Genomic DNA, 23,849 nt, shown 5'->3' on the forward strand with positions numbered 1-23,849 from the left:
TCGAAGTTTTGGTTTCGCTATTGCTGTGTGGCTATGGCTTGACTTTGTTATTGTTGTGTGGCTACAGCATCGTCTCTTTATTGTCTAGTGTGCACCTTGGCACAACACGTGCAAACCACGCTTCAGGAAGTGCATCTTTTTTATTTTGCATTGAAGGACCACGATGTCCGGACCATGAAACCAGTACTCGGCTGCTTTCAAGAGAAAGGTTATTTTAGCCACACAGGACTTCAGCAACAGTGGAGCCGGGAGGCAGTTTGGCGTCAATGAGGGAAGCCCTTTTCGCGTGCAAAATCCGAATAAGCTTTTGCGGCCTGAAGAGTGGGACATTCCTGGAAATTGAACTCCCCTTACGGAGTTCATACGCCAACAGCGAGCCGTGCATCTATCTGTGAGCGTGGAGCTCATGCAGGCAAAAGCTAAGGAGCTTGAAAGAGAAAAAGGGCTACCGAGCTCCGCCTTAAAAGCGAGCAAGCGCTGGATTTATCGCTACATGTGCTGTGCTGGTTTTTCCTTACACCGCCGAACTTCGATTTCATGAAAGCTGCCCAAATCGTTTGAAGAGCTGCTTGTGGCTTTCCAGCACCACATTATTCCACTGCACAAGTCCAAGAACTTCCAGCTAGGGCAAACTGGCAACGCTGACCAAATGCCGGTTTATTTGGACCACGACCTACTGTATAAGGGGCGACCTGCGCGTGCGGCGCTGCGCCAACGCCGCTAATTTGCTTTTGCTTGTGTGGCTTTTTTTTAGTTTTCCAAACCGTCGCCGCGAACAGTGGTGCTAGTGCTCACCCCCACCTACCCCAATCCCGTGGCCGGCCGCACGCACGGGCAGCAAGCATTTTCAGCGAGAGCACGGAAGGACGCAAACGCACGCGCGCGAAGCAATCGATTAGCTGAGTGCTTTGTGATTTGTTGGTGTCGCTAGATCTTGATTACCAGATTCTATTTCAGTGACACTGTGATTCTCAGCCCCGTGGGCGCCGGCTTTCGCGTTTGCGGCTTCTTCATGCACGATGGTTTACTTCTGCATACCGTTGTGAAAGTCAAGCGGCTGAGCATCAAGAGGAGTTTCATTTCATGAGTTCCCCATGACCGATATTAGAAACCAATGGCTGAAACCTGGACAAAAAAAAAAATTGGCCGGGGCTTAGCTAAGGTTAAGCCTGGATATCTTGAAGCGAAAAGGTTCGGTGATGCTTATGGTTTAGCTTATAGTTATGCTTTATGATTTAGCCTATGATTGTTCTTACGGTTTAGCTTATGGTTATGCTTTATGATTTAGCCTATGGATATGCTTACGGTTTAACTTATGGATATGCTTATGGTTTAAGTTAAGGATATGCTTACGGTTTAGCTTATGCTTTATGATTTAGCCTATGGTTATATATGCTTACGGTTTCACTTATGGATATGCTTTGGTAAGCTTATGGTTATGCTATACGTGTGCCTTGTGTAGTGATGCAAATTGCTTATGAATGAATGATATATACCATAAGTTATGCAGGATTATTAATCTTCTTTATTCATCGTTGTTGGGCACATTGTCTTGCGATTTCTGTACAGCCATAAACATAGCTCTCTGTATTGGTAGTATCACTCTCTTCTCCTTCCATGTTGAATGCGCACGCCTCTTCTCTGGCAAGCGGTTATATAGTCGGCCTCCGCGATAAACACGCGCTTGCGGCGAACGTCAAACGACAACGCATAGCGCGGGGCAGTGGCCACCTGCGCCGACTCCGAACACGCTTACGGAGCAAATTCCGACATACGCCGGCTCGCGCGAAGCGCAGTGTTGACTAGCGTAGCGAACCTTTTCATTTCAAAAGCCCAACTCCAGAAAAGTGCTTAAAGTGTAGTGACTATCTGTGTGATGGCACAATAAAGCGCCCTTCGAATTTTTCAAGCTAGACTTTCGCTATCATTTGGTAAAGTGGCGTAAATAAATACGTCAATATAACAGCACATTTTTATGATTGTGGCATGCACTGCAATTAAAACTACTCACGTTCTGCCGCGCTCTCAACGGCACGTCACTTCAGTGAACGTGCCGAATGCAGCAAAGGAACGCGTGGGCCCTGCAAAGCGGTACGTAGTGCGTTCATTGCGTCCGGCTCGGGACTAGTGAAACCTACGGGAGAATGAAGTGCGGGCGCACTCGGACCTCGGTTAGCGTGGAAAGTGCGCACCAGACCTTATTGGCACCACAGCACTAACCAACATTTTAGCAGACAATGAGGGAAAAAAAAAAGCTCTAAGGGATTACACTATTTCAATCCTAGCAGCCGCGCGGCTGCGCCTTCAAGGTAGTTTAAAATTTCATTGCACTGCACAGCGAAGATACCAAATATCTGAGGCATGTATCACATGTATCGACACGCATTATTCTAGCCGCACCCTGTCAATAATGTGAAATGCTGAGTTTACTGCAGCTCCTCTGCGAATTTTTACCGTCATCGCCGTACTCGTTAAGGCAGGGTCGGAGCGTTTCGGGCGTTGCTGTGAGGGTGAGCACTGGCGGCCTCTACTGGCACGCTTGGTCCCTACTCAATGATCACGTGGTATTTCTTCGGCCGCGCGCTGCCGTAGGCGACCACGGGATGCGCAGGTCGCCCTTTATACGGTAGGTCATGATCTGGACATGCCATGACCCCTCACCGTGCACGAAAAGGGTTCTAAACAAGTTTATGTCCGGTCCACTGGCAATGAGAAAACGCAAGTTACCATCATGTTGTCATGCACGGCAGACGGACGCAAGCTGCCACCCTATGTCGTCTTCAAGCGCAAGACAGTGCCTAAAGGTGAGGAGCTGCCAAAAAATGTGGTCGTGAGATGCCATGAGAAAGGCTGGATGAACGAGAATCTTGTACATGACTGGATAAAGTCCGTCTGGTGTAGGCGGCCCGGCATACTGTTGTCGTTCCAGTCCATCCTCATGCTGCACACATTTCGTTGCCATTTGGCCGACTCAGTGAAGAGGCTGTTGTGTGAATCTGGCACTGAACTCGTCGTTATCCCGGGTGGGATGACGTCTCAGCTGCAGCCTTTAGATGTTTGTGTGAACAAGCCGTTCAAGGACGCGATCAAGAGGTGTTATACAGAATAGATGCGCTCAGGTGAGCCTGCAATGACGTCGACCGGGCGGTTGAAGCGGGCTTCGCCAGTCGTGCTATACAAGTGGATTGTGGACACATGGACCAGCATACCAGAGGACTTTGTGCGTCGCGCATTCAAGAAGTGCGGCATCTTGAACGCATTCAATGGCCCAGAGGATGAGTACCTCTGGGAAGATATGTCTGACAAAGAATTATCCAAAGAGAGCACAGCCGAGGAAGACAGTGATTGAAGCACGCAGTGCAATTTAAATAATTGTTTTCCTCAAGTTTTCCCAACTCGTATTATACACGGATAAAACTTTTTTTTCTATTTCGTATCCCAAAAATTTCACTTCATACTATATGCGGGTTCGTATTATACGCAGGTTCTTACGGTAGTGTGGAAATTCACCACCCATCCTTTGCTGCTGAGAATTTTCAGATTAAATAAGCTTCCTCTCACAGTGCTGTTTTGAGTATTTCAGAAGGGCAATAATTCAGCTTTGCCCTTAACACAGACCCAATGCTAGCCATACGAGCATTTTTTCATTTGACGCCCACGGCAATGTGGCTGATACTAATCAAGCCCGTCAACTTATGATCAACAGCAGAACACCACAGCCACTAAGCCACCATAGTGGGTACTAATATTCATGGCTGCAGTAGACTTATGCAGATACCACACACAGAATGACGTGAAGGTGCTCGCCATGGTAGCTTAGTGGCTATGGCACAGACCCCCTGAGCTTGCGGTTGCGACTTCTATCCCGGCTACGGTGGCCACATTTTAATGAGGTGCAAAATGCAAACACTCTCATGTACACAGATAAAGGGGCACTTTAAGGCAACTAAGGCGCTTTGAAATAACCCGGAATTCCCCACTACAGTGTGCTTCTTAATCAGATGTTGTAGTTATGGCACATAAAATTCCAGAGTAATTTTTTTTTAGAATTATTGCTGTGAAGGCATGATAATTGTAGCAATTGGGCAAGCATCGATGTATAGGAGTGTGTGTCAAGTACGCACGCCGGGGCATACGCCCAGCAGGGGGGCGCTGCTGCAGGTCAGTGAGTGTTGGCCCCGGCAACAGGGTCAGGGCCTCCGAGATGGCACGCCAGCCGGGCAGTGCCAGAAACTGGGCCAGCCGTACGCTCAGCGGTGCATAGCCACTGTACACGTACGACAGGTCATTGGGAACCTGGAACACAGGCACACAAGACCACGACAGTAACACCTCAAATATTACTTCTTTACCAATCTCATTACCATTGCCAGCTTAATTATCCTGTAATAGTGCAGAAGAGCACCCAATATCACCAGAAATTCTTAACATAGTAGTATAGGCTGCATCTGGCTGAAGAATTTTGTGAATCCACATCATCTCGAAATCTGTATTTACAGAAATTGCATCATTGGGACTCACTGTAGGCACTGTGAAATGAACACCAGATTGATTTTAATGTTTCAAGAAAGCTGTGCTAGACCCGTGATGGATGATGGTAGTGAAAGGCTTCACACACTGAAGCCTCTGCATACTAGTTCCAATCCCGTTGGAATGTGGCTGCCACATTGTGGTGTGGTCAACAACAGAATGCCAGTTACTGCAATATTGAAGAGAGTGCATGTGCCACCTCGGCAGAGAATGCCGCACCTGCTCGCTGACATCTTCAACATTGAGCTTGAGCGTCTTGCGCAGTGTAGAGAAGTGGTTCTTGTGCTCCTGCGCCTGCAGCAGACCAGCTTTCTCCAGTCGAAGCAACCACAGCAGCTGCCGGTAGCCATACGTCTGCACAATCAACCATGTATAAACTCACATGAGATTGTGCACATAGCAGTCACAATAAAGAAGAAAGCCCCTAAGTGAAATTGGAACCAAGTATCTTCAAGAGAAAGAGGGCAAAGAAAAAAAATAAAGGGACAACAATATCATGACCTTCCAGAAAATATTTGCGGAGATCTGAGCCTCACTTTGCAATGACTGAGATCTCTGCTGCCGGCTCATCACTGCATGGCTCATCTTTGAACACTTATGCAAATCTTACTCAGCAAGCCATTTTCACTCAGCCAACTTGTTCTTCATATTTATCCTATTTTGATGTTCCCTGTCGACCCTCCTTTCTTCTCGGTACCATTCATCCATTTCTTCCAACATGCACAAATGGTGGAGGGAAGCTTCCAATTTGCGACTCCAATTCAACACTAGCAACTCCGATTCTTCAAGTCTCAGACAGCACAAGTTATTCCTTCCACATAAGCATGATAGGTGCACAGATGCGATTGCTCTCTGAGCCTGCATCAGGCACACGACGAACCCCATGCAACTTTCATGGGTGTGTGTCGTACAACTGTCCATAGGTTAGAGCAGCCATTTTCATGTTAGCACATTCGCATGAGTATGATCACCAGTGGTGGCATTTTTGCAAAGTTTTGAGTTTTATTACCCACTTCACCATGACACCAGCTCCATGCGACTGTCAAGCCAGCAGTGCAGGCAAGCATCAATGCATTTTCTCAGCTTTCTGCATTCAAGACGACTCCTTTCTGCCACAAATGAATGAGCATAACAAGCAAGCATTCTGATCCTCCCACACAATTACTATACAAGTAAGGTGTTGCACTGGCAAAAAGTGCAGCACAAGAACTTGTACTCGCGACTTCTGTTTGGTGCACTCTTAAACTGATGGCCAACTGCAACGAAATTTTTGAACACATAAAAAGCCTAGTTTTAGGCGACTTAGGTATAGGCACTCTCTCTGCAAAATCTTGCATTCGAAATACAAATGAATGTGCCATGAAAAGCTCACAAACATACACACTTTTGCTAAAGAAGCTGAAAAATAAGAAAGGACACCACCATTACTGCTCACTCGAAATGATGCAGAACACAGGACGTTGAGAACCACTATGGCTTCGCAGCAAGACTTCTAAGATTAGGGAGCGCCCCCTCAACCTGCTGATTATCTCAGAGGCCATGGTCTTGAATATGCATCATATTTGCTAGCTCCCAGGTGCAAGCATCATCTGCTTAGGCACTATTTAAAGGCTGTTAAGAAAATCAGACAATTACCAGTCTTTTCATTGCTAAACAATCTGGTGTGGTAAGTTACTCAGCATGATGTTACATTGGGTTGCCAAGCACCCTGAATATAGCGGGACTGCCCTGCTGTTGGGCTGATTCCCTCTGGCTATTTGAACAAACTGGGTAATGTAAATGTAACCTGTGCCACGGGCACTGATCCTGGCACGTACTGTGCTTGTATTAGCACATTTTGCCCTTACTCATGATCCCAAAGTTCAAGTGCTGACCATATAAATGTCATCTATGCCCCTTTGCTGAGACCCTTCTCTCGTATCAAATTCCTTGGGCTTTGCCTTGCTCCTCCTCTCTGCTGGTGAAGCTGAGGTCAACCCTGGACTTAGGGCTGAAGATGTTCTTATCCTTCTCAGACAGTTCATTGATGACAATGAGGTAAAATTCGAGAATACCACAGCTAGCCTAATGGAAATCAAAAAGGACATCACAAACATAAGAGCGCCACTTAGTAGAACTAAACAGAACTTTAGTGGCATCCACGAAATTAGGGATAATGTCTGTGCTGTTCATGGCACAACAAATGACCTGCTACAACAACCTGCTATAAGCCACTGGCTAAGAGGTAAAAACGAAATCAGGAAAGAAACAATTAATGATAAGTCAAAGGGAAGCTCTCTACTTTTCAAGTGAGATCAGGTCGCCTTACAATGTGTCGTTACAAAGCAGGATACACCAAATAACAAGAAGCTTGTGCTTGCTGCAGTAAAGCTAGGGAAACGATGGAACATGTTTTTGTTAGAATGTTTAGATATCTACTCAGCTGTCGGTTTAGGCTCAGCTGGCCTCCCTGAAGCCCCTGGTTTCAGAGATAGCAGGGGGGAAGTAAACACGTCCACAATAGAGATTACTAAAAGGCAACTGGCAGTTCAGGGACAGAAAAGTAGGGGGACTACAAATAACAGAGGCGTACAAAAGCAAGGTTACCAATAGTGGTTCAGAAAGTTTGATGCTGGGAATTCCTGGTGAAATCTTTTTTTAAAAATAGATAGGTAGGACATTAGGCAAAATAGAGCAAGAGGTTGGTGGCACAAACCACCGCCCCATTTTAAAGTGGGTGCTCATAGCACCCATCCATCCATTCGAAGCGCGGTAGAGGAGCCTGGTTACTGCATGATGTGTTTCACAGCGCTCGTACACACCGGTGTACCATGCATTTCAGAGACCACACATAGCCTTTGCAGCAGTGATCCTAGATGGTGCTGAGTGTTCTTGGGGAATCATGAAAGAGCAGTCACGCTGCAGTACACGCCTCATATGTAACTCATTTCGGTGATGGCAATATACATTTTGTCACCATATTGATCAAATGCTAAACACATTACTGTTGGCAGTTATCGTTCAGTTCAGTTCAGTTTATTGTCCTTAAAGACCCCCAGAGGGAGTATTACATAAGGGGTGGGTTTAACAGCGGTAGTGGTACCGTGATATGGGTTCCACCGAATTTTTCATTGTGTAACAGCTTTTTTCCTGCTGTTTTACTTGTGTACATTTGAATGTGTTGGTGGACTTTCATGTTATAATACTGTACTTGCCATTTCCGGGATTAAGATGACTGCTTTTCTTTCATATATAATTTTTTTTTGTGCGTTTCGTTATTTATGCTCCTCTAGATCTGTATAAAATTTTCTCTCGTTGCACCTATTTTAATTATGAATAAGATGTTAAATGTCTCATTAGGCTTTCTTTATAATACTGTACTTACCTTTTATGGAATTGAAATCTCTGTATTGTTCTCTCTGTCTTTATCCATTGTTCAGGTGTTCCTTTGCATGACACAGTGATCTTGTATTGCTCCTCTCCGCCTACGTAATGTCCTCTAGGGCCTTTAGGGTAGTTAAATATGTAAATACGGTTAAACCTCGATTTAACAAAGTCAGCAAAATTGCCAATTTGCTTCCTTTTATCAACATTTCATTGTATTGAAATGCAATTCTTTATGCGAGTAAATAGTCGGCAATAGATTTTTTTCTTACACGGAAGGGGCTGCAAAATTTTTCATTTTATCAGGCAATCAAGAAAATCAAGTTTGAATAAGAAAAGAAAATAATTTTGTGGAATTTGAGAGTTACCAATGAAAGATACAGTTTTGTGTCGTGTTGATATCTTTACATCAGTGGTACGAAGTGAAGCCAGACACACTTTTGCGTCCACTCCGTCCCCGTAGCTGATAGCGTCACCCACAGTAGGACGATGCTATCATGAAAAGCGCTGGCAGCAGGGAGCAAAAGCTTCGTCTGCCTCCTGCTTCAACATGTCTCTGAAAACACGAGATTAAGCAACCTGCAGTACTGAACACGTGGAAACACAGTGCACATATTGCCACACCTCGCATTCCCACTCTTTGCACATGTGGCAGATTGCCTCTAAAACAGGATGCACACATTGTGCGTGCACTCAGCCATGCCGATAGCAGCCTAGGCCGCGCTAAGAGAGGAGACGTGCAACAGCCTACCTTTCCCCTCCCTCTTTCCACCACGGCGCTCACCACGCCACCATTCTTCTTGGATCAATCTCGCAAGCTTCCATTTGCACTAAAAGCATACAGTGCGCGGGGCGCAATAGGATCTTATCGCATTTGGACTCGGAACATGATGCTTGTAAGCCTGCTGCTGAAGAAGCACAGGTTATTTCTTTAATTTTAGCTCGGGAACCTTGAAATCGGCATTATCCTCCCTTTTGGTCCCTTTAAAGGGAACGGTTGCAATGAAAGGGTAAAGAGATCGCTAGCGGTACCGTATTTACATGATTGCAAGTCGACTCGAAAGTAAGTTGACCCCGCCCATATCGCGTGTGACAGGGGAAAAAGAAAGGAAGAGCATTCCCGAGGGCACATTTGATAACGAAATTTTATTGGTAGCTGGCATGGTCACTGGACTACTCGTCTTCACTTGTCTCATTGTCCTCACTAGTGCTGCCATCGTCATCGCTGCTACGATCTCACAGCACGTCGTCGCCCAGCGAAATCCCACATTTGGCAAATGACTGCACCACAACATCTTGTGGAACAGCAGCCCACGCCGAATGCACCCAACCACACCCAGCTATCAGGGAGGCTCTTTTGACAGGTCCAGTTGGCGTAAGTTCGTGGTCTTCTGCCACCAGCCACTTGTTGTACTCGCATCGGAGCAGGTCCTTAAAAGGCAAAGATCCAGGCTTGTTTCATGACCACGTCACACTTCACGGGCAGGGACCGATCACGCATTTCATTGGCGTATGCTGCAAGCTTGGCCTACAGCTCCGGAAAGTGTCCGGCGGACTTCAGCCCATGGGAAATTCTTCACTTGCCGTCATAGGTGAAAATTTTGCTTCGCTGCAGTCACCACTCTTGCACCACCAGTTCAGAAGCATCGAACTTGTGGCCCGCTGTGCAGTGATTCCTTTCTTCAGCGTAAAGGATGGCAGCCCTCTTGAACGCTGCTGTGAACGCTCGTTGACAGCAGCGTTCTTAACTTGGACTCAACTTACAGTGGACTCAACTTGCGTGTTTAGTGGGCCTGGAGCACACATGCCGACTGAGGAAGCATGGAAGTAGCTCATAGCCGGCAGTCAAGTCGAACGGGTCAAACTAAGAGCTACAGGGAAAGAGAAACACGTGAGCAGTGTCTGCTCTTCCATCAACTATCGACACCCCCCCATGAGAGTTGTATGCACTGTAAAACTCTCAAAAATGCTGAGAAATACTTCTGAAAAGTGAACAAATGCACGGGATAGTGAAAAGCTACGGGTAGGGCCAGAGAGCAAACATAAAATTGTAACTATGTTGTAGCTCCCCTGATACTATGGTGTACCAATATCTTGTTGGTCTCGTCTTTTTGGCAGTGCCATGTTGTGGTTTTGATTGTAAGTTGACTCCCCTACTTCAGATTTTCACATTTTAAAAAATAGGTTGACTTACAATAGTGTAAATATGGTATGAAGCCAACGAGCCTTGCTTGATGAGCGAAGCACAATAGTTGTCAGCGAGGGGTGACTATCACAGGGACTGCACAGAATGCGTAATGCGTAAACGCCCTATTCACCATGCACTGCGCACACCATGCCCATTGTGGGAACCTCTTTCCGAGACTGTGGCCAATTGACCAATGTAGGAACCCATTTCAGAGCCAGTGTTTACTTGACAAGAGTAACCAAGCCTAAAATGTCGCATTGACAGCTTTCGTTGACGCTGACCCACAATTACTACAGTAAAACCTCGTTAAACCATGCCCGCTTAAACAGTAGTTTCGTTTTAAATGTAGTAAAGTCAAATCCCCGACTCGGCAGCCATTAAACATAATGCATTTTTTATCCGCATAAACCGTACCAGCTTATTGCGTACGTACGTATCAGTTAAATGTAGTGTTCGCACTTTTCATCGCACAATCACAACGGTGCGTCATCCCCATCGGGCAGCCCGACAGAACAACAAGCCTCAGAGCTCAGAGCAGCCTCCAAGCACCCTGTGCTTTTGCGCACGAAGCCACATCAATATTAACATCATTTCTGCGCCGTGCCATATGGCCATGCCAGAGAGCGTTGTGACGTCATGCAAGCTAGGACTTGCGGCATGCCAAAGCTCAGATAAAAAGCACTCGGTGCTCAGCATAGAAAAATTGCACATCGTGCTATCGAAGTTGGCACGAAGAAGTTGGCACTAGCACACGACAGGGATCCACCATTGACTACGATGTGTGGCATTTGGAATGCGAAGAAGTTGCTTGGCAGTGCTGCTGTGACCGCGAAGAGATGTTGGCTACGAGGTTCGACTTTTCGCCATTGTTGCCTCTGTTGTTGCCGAAGTGTCGCCTAATGACAGTGATGAGGACAACACAGAAAGCCACAGCACGGGCAATTCAGGCCCGACAGTGGCAGAAGCAATTGTGAAATCACTCTTTGCAACTTTCACATCCTCCTTTGAACCGTTTGTTCCAACGCTTCTCAGTGGCCAATAAAATGCAATGTTCAACGTGTACGGCAGCCATACGGCAACAAATTTCTTATTGCGAAATACCTTCAGCTGTCAAAAACTTCATGGCACCACGCTGTTCAACTTTTGCAGTTTCCAATATGTCACGCAACCATGTTGAACCGAATGTATGAGAGTATTACAGAAACTTTATCCTCACACCTGCATGTCACTTTTGTAAATGAGACATCCCTCTCTTCTACGCACATGCCTCGCAGATAATGAACGGAACTATTATTGCATGGGGTGGGTAGGCTCACTTTCATTTGACTTGCCCTCGTACATTAGAAATGCAAAGATACAATGGGATATACAAATGCAAAGATAGAGCTTGATAAAGGGCAAAAAAGTGTCACTGGAAACAAAGTTCACTGCACGTATACACAAAATCTTCCAACAAGATATTTAAATATACTGTTGCAGGAAGAAAGCAGGCCCACGAGTGTAAAACAATGTATATTTACAACTGAGGTTAATGGCGTTCAGGCAACTGCCAGACTTCGTCTTCCTCTAGTCCAATCCAACTTCTTCCTTCCCTTTACCGTAACATCACCCTCCCGGCGGAGTAGCTCCATCCCGGTGCAAGTTACAGACCTTCACTTAAGGGGGGACATAGGGCTTCAGCCTGGCGACGTGAACAACATCGCTGGTGACGTTGGGAGGCACTGAAGGCTGACCGACTGGAGCGATCTGGTATGTCACATCGGACAGTTGGCGTAAGATCTGGTACGAACCAGAATAACGGGAAAGTAGTTTTTCCGACAAGCCGACGCGACGTGAAGGCGTCCAGAGAAGGACAAGGGAACAAGGTGAAAAATGAGAGTCTCGGTGCCGAAGGTCGTAGCGTCGCTTTTGAGAAGCTTGCGAGACTGTGAGGCGATGACGGGCAACTTCTTGGGCCAGGGCGGCTAAGTCAATAGCATCGCGAGCATAACCAGTGCTGGGTGATTGTACTGCGGAAGGTAGCAACGTGTCAAAGGGCAAGGTGGGGTCGCGGCCATACAACAGGTAAAATGGTGAAAATCCGGCAGTGTTGTGACGGGACGAGTTGTATGCGAAAGTGCTGTATGGTAAAGCAACATCCCAGTCGTGGTGATCGTCGGAAACGTACATGGCCAGCATTTCAGTTAGCGTGCCGTTGAGTCGCTCGGTGAGGCCGTTAGTTTGAGGGTGGTACGCGGTAGCAATCTGGTGTTCTGTAGAACAGGAGCGGAGCAGATCATAGACAACCTTTGATAAAAAGTAGCGGCCGCGATCCGTCAGCAACTGGTGAGGGGCGCCGTGGTGCAGGATGATGTCGTATAGTAAGAAGTTGGCGACATCTGTAGCGCAGCTGGTTGGTAGCGCTCGTGCGATGGCATATCTCGTGGCATAATCGGTTGCTACTGCAATCCATTTGTTTCCTTTGATGGAAATTGGAAAGGGGCCAAGGAGGTCTAGACCCACACGGAAGAAGGGCTCTGTAGGGATATCAATTGGTTGTAGCAAACCAGTGGGAGGTATAGCAGGCGTCTTCTGACGCCGACACAGGTCGCAAGAAGCGACATAACGGCGCACAGAGCGATAAATGCCGGGCCAGAAGAAGCGTCGCCGCAGGTGGTCACATGTACGAGTGATGCCCAGATGTCCAGCAGTAGGAGCGTCGTGAAGTTGCTGGAGCATGGCTAGTCGAAGGTGCTTGGGAACGACTAGAAGGAGCTCTGGGCCTTCTGGACGAATGCTACGACGGTATAAAGTTCCATCGCGCAAGGTGAACATCCGGAGGGACGGGTCATTGGGCGAGGAGCTTAGGCGTTCCATAAGTGTGCGAAGAACAGGATCTTTGCGCTGCTCGTCGCCAATATGGAGGAAGCCGGAGAGGGATAGAACACTGATGTCTGAGTCTGCATCGGTATCGTCCGGTTGATCCACGGGATTGCGGGACAGGCAGTCAGCGTCTTAATGCAGGCGCCCTGACTTATACATAATAGAAAATGTATATTTTTGTAGACGCAAGGCCCAACGTGCAAGTCGTCCAGTTGGGTCCTTCAAGGAGGAGAGCCAGCAGAGGGCGTGATGATCGGTTGCGACGCAGAAGCTCCAACCAAAAAGGTACAGCTGAAATTTCGTGACTGCCCGTACGAGCGCGAGACATTCTCTCTCAGTAATGGAGTAATTTCGCTCGGGCGTGGAAAGGTGGCGGCTAGCGTAAGCGATGACACGGTCTTGGCCCTGTTGACGCTGAGCGAGGACAGCGCCGATGCCATGACGACTCGCGTCAGCTCATACTTCAGTGGACGTAGAAGGGTCAAAGTGTGACAGAATTGGGGAAGTTGTAAGCCGCTCAATCAGGGTAGAGAGCGCTTTTTCCTGCAGTGGTCCCCAAGAGAAAGAGACTCCTTTCTTAAGAAGCTCAGTGAGAGGGTGAGTGATGTCGGCAAAATTTTTCACAAATCGCCAGAAATAAGAGCATAAGCCCAGAAAACTACGGACATCGTTTGTTGAACAAGGTACAGGAAAATTTCGCACGGCGTGAACTTTCTGTGGATCAGGTTGGATTCCGGCGGCGTTTATGAGATGGCCGAGCATGTTAATTTCACGGCGACCGAAATGGCGCTTGGAGGAGTTTAGCTGAAGGCCAGCCCTGCGAAACACGGAGAGTATGGTTGTGAGGCGCCGCAGATGGCTCTCAAAGTTCGGCGAAAACACAATCACATCATCGAGGTAACAGAGGCATGTAGACCACTTCAAGCCGCGCAAGAGAGAGTCCATCATGCGTTCGAATGTAGCTGGCGCATTGCATAATCCAAAGAGCATGACTTCAAATTGGTACAGACCGTCCGGTGTGACGAAGGCAGTTTTCTCGCGGTCCATCTTATCGACGCTAATCTGCCAATAGCCGGAGCGGAGGTCAACTGATGAAAAGTATTGGGATCCGTGAAGGCAGTCAAGAGCATCATCAATGCGAGGCAGGGGATAAACATCCTTCTTTGTTACCCTGTTGAGGTGACGGTAGTCAACGCAGAAGCGCCACGAGTTGTCTTTTTTCATTACTAAGACAACCGGTGATGCCCACGGGCTACTGGAAGGTTCAATGATGTCCTTGTCCATCATCCTGTCTACCTCGTTCTGTATGATGGCCCTTTCTGTTGCGGAGACACGATATGGCCGCCTATGAATGGGGCTGGCGTCACCGGTGTTGATGCGATGCGTGACATCAGATGTCTGGCCAAGTGGACGGTCGTCCAAATCAAAGATGTCCCGATAAGATGACAGGAGGGGACGAAGAGCTGCTGTATGCTCGGAAGGAAGGTCAGGGGCGATCATCTTAGCAACATCGTCCGTAGGCGTCGAGTACGGAGGAGTGGGTGACAGTGGTCCGTTGGTACTGAGGAAGGATTCAGAGGTCAAAGAAGAAACTTCAAATTCTTCCAAAGGAGTGATATGCGCTATGGCGATACCGTGTGGCAGCACATGCGACAAAAATCCAAAATTGAGGATGGGCACGCGAGTGCAGTTTTCACGGATCCGGATTAAGGTGCTCGGCAGGGCAATATTGCACGACAAAGTCACGTCAGTAAGCGGCGACACGACGTACTCGCCATCAGGTACGGGAGGACAGGGCGTCAGGATGACATTTGTAGCCGCCTGTGGAGACAGCCTTGCAAACTCAGCAGAACATAAGCGGTGTGAAGCACAAGTTATTGCGTCGGCAGGAAGCGGCAGATCCAACTGTAAAACAGCTGCATAGAAGTCAATTTGGGCAGGGTGTTTCGAAAGGAAGTCGAGGCCGAGAATTAGGTCGTGCGGACAGTGTTCGAGGACAATAAATAGAACAACGGTATAATGGCCCCCAATGTCCACACGTGCTGTGCACATCCCAAGGACAGGTGAAGTACTCCCATCGGCGACTCGCACAATGCCCGGTATGGCGGGTGTCAGAACCTTTTTGAGCCTTCGGCGGACAGCAGCGCTTATAACTCAAAGCTGTGCTCCTGTATCGACGAGAGATCTAACAGGAACGCCATCAACTTCAATGCCCAATAGGTTTCCACATGTAGGCAGGCTCAACAGAGGATTTGTGGGCCGGGTCGGAGTTGCAGCTTCACCTCCGGGAGCTGCACCGCCTAGTTTCCTGAAGCGAAGCAACCGGTTGCAGTAGGGGACAAAGAGCGGTGAACGAGAGGCGAACGGGACCTACGACCTTGCGGAGACGGGGAGCGGCTGGATCTTGATGGAGCACTGTCGGCGTTGATGTTCCTAGTCGGCGTATAGGGCGAGAAAGTACGATTGTCTGGTACTTGGCGGTAGTGACTCGGAGACAACCACCGAGGAGGCGACGACCAATGGTTGCGGTAATGACGGGCGGTGTGTCCAATACCGGAGCAATTAAAACAGATGGGTTTATCATCCACTGTGCGCCAGTCAGCTGGGTTGCAACGGGGTGGCGGAAAGCTTTGCGTCTGGGAGCGAGCGGCCAGAGAAATCTGGTAGGTGTTTGTATGGCGGACCGAGCAGAGAGATGGAATGCCCAAACTTGCTATTTCCTCCCGAACAACCGCTTGTATAAGGGAGATAGCGGGCACGCTTTCCCGACAGTCAGGATGAACTGGAGCTGGAGCCATATTCTCAAGCTCACGGCAAACGATGCGCGTGATATCTTCCGGTCCTGCGGGCTGAACGAACCGCGGCGGGTCTTCGCAAGAAGATGTCACGGCGGTATTGGGCAATCGGTCGAAAGTTTGAGTGATGCGGCGGCCCTTCGCTTGTTCGAAGCGCCGGCACTCCTTTACAATTGCATCCACAGTGGCACAATCCTTACACATCAGGAGATTGAAGGCATCGTCTGCAATACCTTTCAGTATGTGACCAATCTTGTCTGCCTCAGTCATGCTGTCATCAGCCTTGCGACAGAGGGCCAGCACATCCTGTATGTACGACATAGGATTCTGTGGACGTCCGAGCGCGGCACGCAAGTTCTTTTTTTGCTGCCAGCTGACGACCAACAGGTCTGCCAAACAGGTCTCGCATTTTTTCTTTGCAGACATCCCAGCTCGTTAGGTCAGCTTCATGTGTGTCGTACCATTGCTTCGCAGTTCCTGCTAGATAAAATATCACGTTTGCTAGCATCATTGTTGGATCCCACCTGTTGTTGTAGCACCCTCGCTCGTACATTGTAAGCCAGTCCTCGACGTCGGCGTTGTCCGTGCCACAAAATGTCCCTGGGTCCAGCGGATGAGTGAGGATGACCGTTGGCACGGGCTGCTGAGGCGTTGTCGCTTGTGTCGGTTGATTTGCCATTGTGGCGGCAGGTAGATGATGTCCGTTGCGAAGTTCCGTGATTGTACCCTGCACCTTCCACCAAAATGTTGCAGGAAGAAAGCAGGCCCACGAGTGTAAAATAATGTATATTTACAACTGAGGTTAATGGCGTTCAGGCAACTGCCAGACTTCGTCTTCCTCTTGTCCAATCCAACTTCTTCCTTCTCTTCACCGTAACAATATGTATAAGTCTCCAATAAATGCACGTATCTAAGAAAAAGACACGGTGTATAATGCATCAAACGAAGCAAATGAACATGTTGCACAATCACAGTCACAGAATCCTAGATACCGCCCCCATTCCATCCACTTCCCCCAATGTATCGTGCGCGACGGAAGATGACTAGCTTGCTCCTCGCTTTTCTCTTTTGCGCACACAAGACTGAACCACCATCGTAGTCTCACCCATTCCAGCCCCCCATCCCCCTCCCTACGCTTTCACTCGCACATACAGCATGCGGCATGCGGTCACGATGTTATCGGCCCTGGACTTTATACGAAACATGAGGGCGACGGTGACGGCTGGAATGCACCTGGAGTGTCCATATAATTGCTATCGCAATAATATAATAAGAGTATCCGGCAACTGAAGCGTCCCATGGCCCATTACTTTCCGCAAAGGAAGAAGTAACAAAATCAAACTTTAACCATGCAACAATTCGCCGTGCCGCAAAATGTATTTTTTTTTTCTTTTGTGGGGCGGGGGCCCCGAAATTGAAAAACCCCAAGGAAAATATGTTGGCCACAATTGAATGCCTACTTTGCACACTTAATGTGGCTACCGAAGGAATACCGAAAAAAATGTGTGACACTTGGTCCACAGAGAACCATACGCGTACTGCTCGGTATCCTACACGAGCGAGCCAAGACTTTCTGGAGAGGTTGCTTTCAAGCGAATGCGGTGCCATCCATTGAGTCCCCACAGTGATGGCGGCGAGTGACCATTGTTTCTTTTTCTCGTCTGCTAGCCAGAAAGTGTATAAAACTCTGCCAGGTGAAAATCCACTCGGCCAAAGCAAACTGAACATGCACCATAGTGCACCGCGCAGTAGTCAGGGCAACACAAGAAAAACATATACGCTCTGGCGGGCTATGGCAACCCGTGGGTAGGGTAGCAAAACCTAAAAAATTGAGGACGCTCAATGTGTCCTCGCGAATAAAAGTCAAAGTAGGAAAAATAAATAAGAACGTAGTTACCTTGGCTGGCTTTAGTGTCTTAACATGGATGCTTTGGCGTAGGTGAAAAAAAAAATTTGATATTTTTTTATGTGACATGACGGCACAAATGAACCACCACAACGCTTCGTCTCATTGGACCTCGCTACGTGCTTTGTCAACTTGTCTAATAGTGTGTTGATTTGGCTTGTCTCGTTGTATGTTCCACTGCAAGACTTTAGAAAAGTCAATGCACCCTTGGCGTCAGATGTTTATAACAGCATTAGACCTACAAAGTTCCGCAATTGAAAATCTAAAGCACTACTTTGGAAATGTCAATGCGCCTTTCACATCAAAAGTTTATGAGATTTATACCCATAAAATTTCGGAATTGATATCCATGCGCTCCGTAGATTCCATGGCCTCCATAAGATGTCGCGGTGAGCCCATTTGTCATCAAAGCGCCATTGAAACTTTGTGCTCGGATGGGGCTGCTTGCGTTATGTGACTCCCGGTGCATGGGCGTTGCCACAAAATCCAGCCCGAGTTTGCAATTTTCGTGGTGAAATGTCTTTACGAGCATGAAAAAGACGTTCTAGACAAAATCCAGAATGATCTCCGGCGCCGGGGGTTGCTTTGATCAGCGGTGCATTGACAGCACGACAGTATGGTGCATTGACAGCACTCCCCCCCCCCCCCCCCTTCCCTGGCTACGCCCCTGCTTGCAGGTGCTGCCTGTTTATCAGTATTTTATTGTGCCCATTGTGTTGGGCTCTGTAGCTTTGTGCAGGGTACAACTGCTATGCATTTGTAACCCTCTCCCCTGTTGCGTTTTTTTTAATATATTTTTTGTTGGGAGAGGAGCAAACACCTGAAACTGAGGCAAAGAAAGGGGATGTGCAAGAGGCCCAATGCTTGAATAGCCAGTGGACCACTCACACAACGATCCTTGTACAGGATTGGTGTACTGGCAAACCATACTCGAAACTACTCGGCGGCGATTGGACTGTAAATGTTTGGGGTTGGGTGCCAAGGCATAGAAAACATGGCCCCATTGCCCCGACCATGTGTCCTGGACTCAACTTGCAGTGCTATGCACCATGGGCTCTGCCAATATAGGCTTGTCCTATGTGTTCCAGTTCCATCTTGCATTTCTATGTGTGCCTTATGTAAGAAGTTCTAAATGTGAATTGTAATAAAGTTCCATCTGTGCCTGCTTCCATCCATCCGAAGCCTCTAGCGAACCTATCACTGCTATTCCTAGGGGCAGTACACTTCACTTGCGGAGATCGTCTCTGGCGGCGCATGTCGGATGCCCGAGTAAGGAAGTAACAGCCATACCCTTGAGAGGGAGGAAGAACATGGATCCTTACCGCGTTGACCCACTCTTGAAGGTCGCTCTCAGTCCTCAGTCGCACGATTTGGGATGTGTATTAGCAAGCAGCCACTTGTAATTCAATTATTTGACCATCTGCGTCCATGGAAGTTCCCATTTATTGTCTCTGTATTCCTTTGCGGAGGCAAAAAATTTTCTTTATATTGAAATCGTGTATAAACACACTTCATTATATTGAGGTTTTAAATATATGGTGTTCTATGGATAAGAAGTTAAATACTTTGTTATATTGAGAATTATGTTATACTGAAGTTCATTATATTGAGGTGTAACTGTAAATAAATGTCCGGCATCCCAGCTTGATTTAGTCAGAATGGTGAAATGTCCTGACTTAACCTTTTTGCTACTGAAGGACTATCACTCAAACAGATTTCTTTCTTATGATGCTTGAAAGCTAGCTTGATTACATGTTCTTCTCTTTTTTCCTCTGCTGCATTATCATAAACATAAAGGCCGTTTCTTTTCCATCATGGTTCTAGGCCTTAATGGTCATAGTACTTATATCTGCATTGGTTGGCAAGTTAGCCAAGCAACTATTACACCTTTCTTGTCGTAAACTGCGGCACGGTAGGATTTTAAAAAATTGAGCAATATTGTGGCACATAGTCTAGTGGCTCCTGGCACTGCCCCAACTTCGTCCACTTTAGAGTTGGCGAACCTAGGTACAATATGCTCGATGCCTTGCATTCTGACTATACTGACATTCACTGCCCAATGTATACCTTGTATCGGGACCGAGGTTAGGTCCACTACAACAATGAGCGAGTAAGCCAGCGAAAGACCTGAGAAAGGTTTGGACCAATAGCAGGAGTAGAGGTAGCTCTCTGTTATTCTTTTTCCTTTTTTTGTCTAATCTTGAGGAAGCCAAAAGGGATCTTGAGGCTGAGAAAGATGACGGTAGCTGCTAGAGGGCTCCCCCCATTTTAGGAGAAGAGCAGCAGTGCAGCGGTGCCCAAGAAACAGCCTTTGATATCGGGCAATCGGGTAGACCCATCATTTCAGCGGTTGTAAAGTCGATGAAAATGGATAACGATGGCGAGGTCACTATGTAGGCTTGAGGTCACTAGGTGGTTTGACCCTGTCTATTGCCACGACTTCTTCAAATCCATTGAGGTCAATGGTAACAGTTTTTTCTGTCCACTTGAGTACCTTCGAAAGGCTGTCATAGGGAGGCGTAAGAGATGGTCAGGTGCCTACACACCACATGAAAACGTGGCTCGCTGTGGGCATGTCTTTGCTGACAAATACATTTCTAGAGGATGCAACTCTACTAGGTCTATCGCAAGCGTGCAAATAGGAAGCGGAGCTACTGAACACAGCTGGCTGGATCGGGCATGGCAACAGTAGCTGGTGTGAAAAATTCACCAGGCAACCACAACTTTGTGCCACAGACCAGCTCCGCAGCCGCGTAGTCGAGGTCTTCCTTGAAAGAGGAGTGCACGCCTAGCAGGACAAGAGGAAGGTCTTCAGCCCAAGAAGAGTGAGCCTGGCTGGTCACCAAGGCGGCTTTAAGTTGAGCGTGAAGGTGTTCAACCATTCCATTTGCTGATGAGTGATGCGCAGTAGTATAGATATGGTGGACGCTAAGCAAGCACATGAGTTCGCGGAAGTGATTACATTCAAACTGTTGGCTGTGATGGTCGTAGCAACTCTGGGGCATCCGAAGCACGAGATCCAGCCGCTGACAAAAGCGGAAGCCACTGTAAGTGCCGTTATGTCAGTGAGAGAAAATGCTTCAGGCCAGTGGGTATAACGGTTCACACAAGTGAGTACATAGCAAGCACTTCGGGATGGTGGCAGTGGGCCAACAATGTTGATGTGATCCAAACGGGCGCCAGGTGGACGAAAGGAATCAATTGGTGACTTCATGTGGTGTTGTCTTGGAGGGTGGACAATGAAGGCATTTGCAAGCCCAGCAGCACACGTCTGAATTCACATTCGGCCACACAAAGCGGGAAGCAATTAAACGCTGGGTGGCCCGAGCTCCAGGATGATTTGTGCCATGTGTCATTTCCATCATTTTCCCTTAATGTGCCATGTAGTTTGTCAAATACTTGACGGCGTAGTCTGAATGGAACGAGTGGGCATGCTTGACCCCTTGACACATCACAAGTGATAGTGCGTGAAGAAAACAGAAGGGGCACGTCAGACAGTGCTAATGACTTAGCAGAGGACTGGAATTGGTGCACAGGACTGGATATTCCAAAGCTCGACACCTGAACGCTGTGCCATGGCAATTTTTCAGAAGTCCAGTGTGACTGTGGATACTGCATCGATATGGGAGAAGGCATCTGCAGCTGTGCTGACTGCGCCTTTATTGTATCGTATGTCCACGGTGAACTCGGAAATGAAATTGAGACGCTGTATCTCTCATGCAGTATAAGTGTAGTGATCACCGAGAAAAGCAAACGTTAAAAGCTTATGATCCGTGAGAACGTGAAAGCTTGTTCCTTCCAGCAGGTGTCGGAAATTCCTAACGCCCACCTTGTGACCGAACGTGCTGTAGAGAATTTCTGTAGGCTTCAGCTTCTGGGAGAAAACAACGAGTGGGCACCAGGAGTTGCGCTGGAACTGTTGTTTGGCAAAACAGTGCTGACAGCCGCACTAGATGCACCGATGATAAGACGCACTGGCACAACATGTAGAGGGTGCACCAGCAGGGTAGCACCTGCCAATGCATTTTTGGCAGCTTGGAAGGACTCTTCACCATTGGACATCCAGGACAGAGTGGACAGAGCTTTACTTGTTTTGAGAAACTTGGTCAGTGGTATAACAATTCGGGCGATGTTAGGAAGAAAACGGTGGTGAAAGTTGAGCAGCCCAAGGAACTCATGGAACTTCCGCAGTGACATTGGTTGAGAAAACTCATGCAAGGCTTGAAGTTTCTTTTCCAACTGTCTGATTCCTTTGGAAGTCACGCAGTGTCCCAGGAACTCAATGTCATGGACACCGAAGACACACTTTGCGGGGTTGATGAGAAGGCCATGCTTATAAAGCCAAGAAAATACCAGGCCCAAATGGTTGCTATGCTGTTTGAGGGGAAGCGCTAGCCATCAGGAGGTCATTGAGGTATGCAAAGACAAAGGGGAGTCCCCAGGTGACATCGATAAAACTATGGAACGTCTGAGCAGGGTTTCTCAGCCTGAATGGCATGCGGACGTACTCGAAAAGCCCAAATGGTGTCGCAATTGTACTCTTTGGGATGTCCGCTGGCTTGACAAGGATTTGATGGTAGGCCTTCCCTAAACATGTTACCACGAGCATAACAGTTGGCTGCATAGTGGGTTCGCCTCTTCTGCAGATGCTGAGGCCAACGACGACGAAGACGCACTCTCAGCGAAGGTGTCAAATGGGAACTGCCTGCTTCTATTAGATTAAATTTAATAGTTCTTCAAACAATCAAATACCACATGCGTGTAGCAATATATATATATAGTAACGTAACTGGCGGACGTGCGGGGTAAACTGTTCCCTGCACTGTGACCACCAGGGAAGCCCCCAACATAGATTGCGACACCTTTGACGCTGACCTTTGGCGCAGCCGGCGACAACTAGGACTACCACCAGAACTGGACCCTCTCTCAGTAAAGTGTACAACCATGACAACCAGTTCAACATGTAACCAAACTAAAGAGACCGCCACTCCGCCCATTCCATGGATTTTTAACATGTCACGAACCCCAAGGTCGTCTCACGGTGACGCGTTCAAGGATTTTGAGTACTGGCTGGACCACTACAATCGAGTTACCAGCATCAATGAAGGACAACCACCGGAAGCGCCGGTATGTCTACTTAGCCCTCGAGGATTTGGCGCGCATCTGGTTTGAAAACCATGAAGCTAGTTTGGCGACCTGGCAAGAATTTTGTAGCCAGCTGCACAATACCTACGTAAGTCCAGATGGGAAGGAGCAAGCAGAACATGTTCTCAATTCCAGGAACCAAAGACCAAATGAGAGTGTCACCGTGTTTGTTGAGGACATGTCGCAGCTGTTCCAGCACACTGTTCCTGGAATGAATAAAGTACATTTGTTGATGTGGGGTGTGAAGGAGCAGTTGTTTGCAGGTCTAGTGCGCAACCCACCAGGTACTGTAGCTGAATTCCTCAACGATGCAACAACGATGGAGCGTATGCTATGGCAGCAGTCGTCACAGTACAAGCGCCCAAGAAACTTCACATCTCTCTTGTTGTCCATGGCCACCCCTGATCTGATGACCCTAAAGGAGCTTGTGAGCAGCCTTGTACGTGAGGATCTGCAACAAGTTCATGCAATGTCTCCTCAATGCCATGTGACTGCTTTAAGTGATGTAGTTTGTGAAGAGATCAGGCAGCTGGTACAAGTTCTCCTCAATGGCACGCAACTGCTGTAAGTGATGTAGTTCGCGAAGAGGTCAGGCAGCAGGTACAAGTGCTGGTCGCGCCACCAGTCGCAGCCTCTCTCCTGATGTACGCCAAAGCCTTAAGATCTCCTATGCCAGCAGTCGGCTATCTGTCCCGCCCACCCACGCAACAGACGGCACAGCACTTCTCGAGCCCTCGGTACTTTTCCAGCCCTCCGCAAGCCCAAGTCTAAATATGCAGAAATCCAGAGTTTGGCGCACTCGAGACAGTCGGCCACTCTGCTACCATTGTGGTAAAGCAGCTCACCTATACTGCGAGTGCACATACCAACAGATGGGCCGTCCTTGGTTTTGCCCAGACGCACATCGACCCTGTGATATGCAGAAGGGCAGCGGATTGGGCGAGTTGGTGTTCCATGGTAACAATAAAATTCAAACAGTGCTAGATGACAGGACCAGAAAGAGGAGGAGACAAACACGGCGCTGAACTTACAACTGATTTATATGAAGTAAGAAGTCAAC

At 47.9% G+C, this 23,849-nt stretch overlaps 1 protein-coding gene across 12 annotated transcripts in view; it reads right to left on the minus strand.

Moving 5' to 3' along the window:
• The window catches only part of car (vacuolar protein sorting-associated protein 33A), a 240,063-nt gene that overhangs the window by 18,504 nt on the left and 197,710 nt on the right, over positions 1–23,849 (minus strand). For 11 of the 12 annotated variants that reach the window (XM_075686939.1, XM_075686940.1, XM_075686935.1 and 8 more), the window contains 2 exons: positions 4,750–4,884; positions 4,125–4,296 (listed from right to left, as the gene is read on the minus strand). In XM_075686939.1, coding sequence (XP_075543054.1) covers positions 4,125–4,296; positions 4,750–4,884 — 307 coding nt within the window. The remainder of the gene's footprint in view (positions 1–4,124; positions 4,297–4,749; positions 4,885–23,849) is intronic. The other variant, XR_012826926.1, reaches the window with a different exon arrangement.

This window comes from Dermacentor variabilis, chromosome 3 (assembly GCF_050947875.1).
Source record: "Dermacentor variabilis isolate Ectoservices chromosome 3, ASM5094787v1, whole genome shotgun sequence".
Lineage (NCBI taxonomy): Eukaryota > Metazoa > Arthropoda > Arachnida > Ixodida > Ixodidae > Dermacentor > Dermacentor variabilis.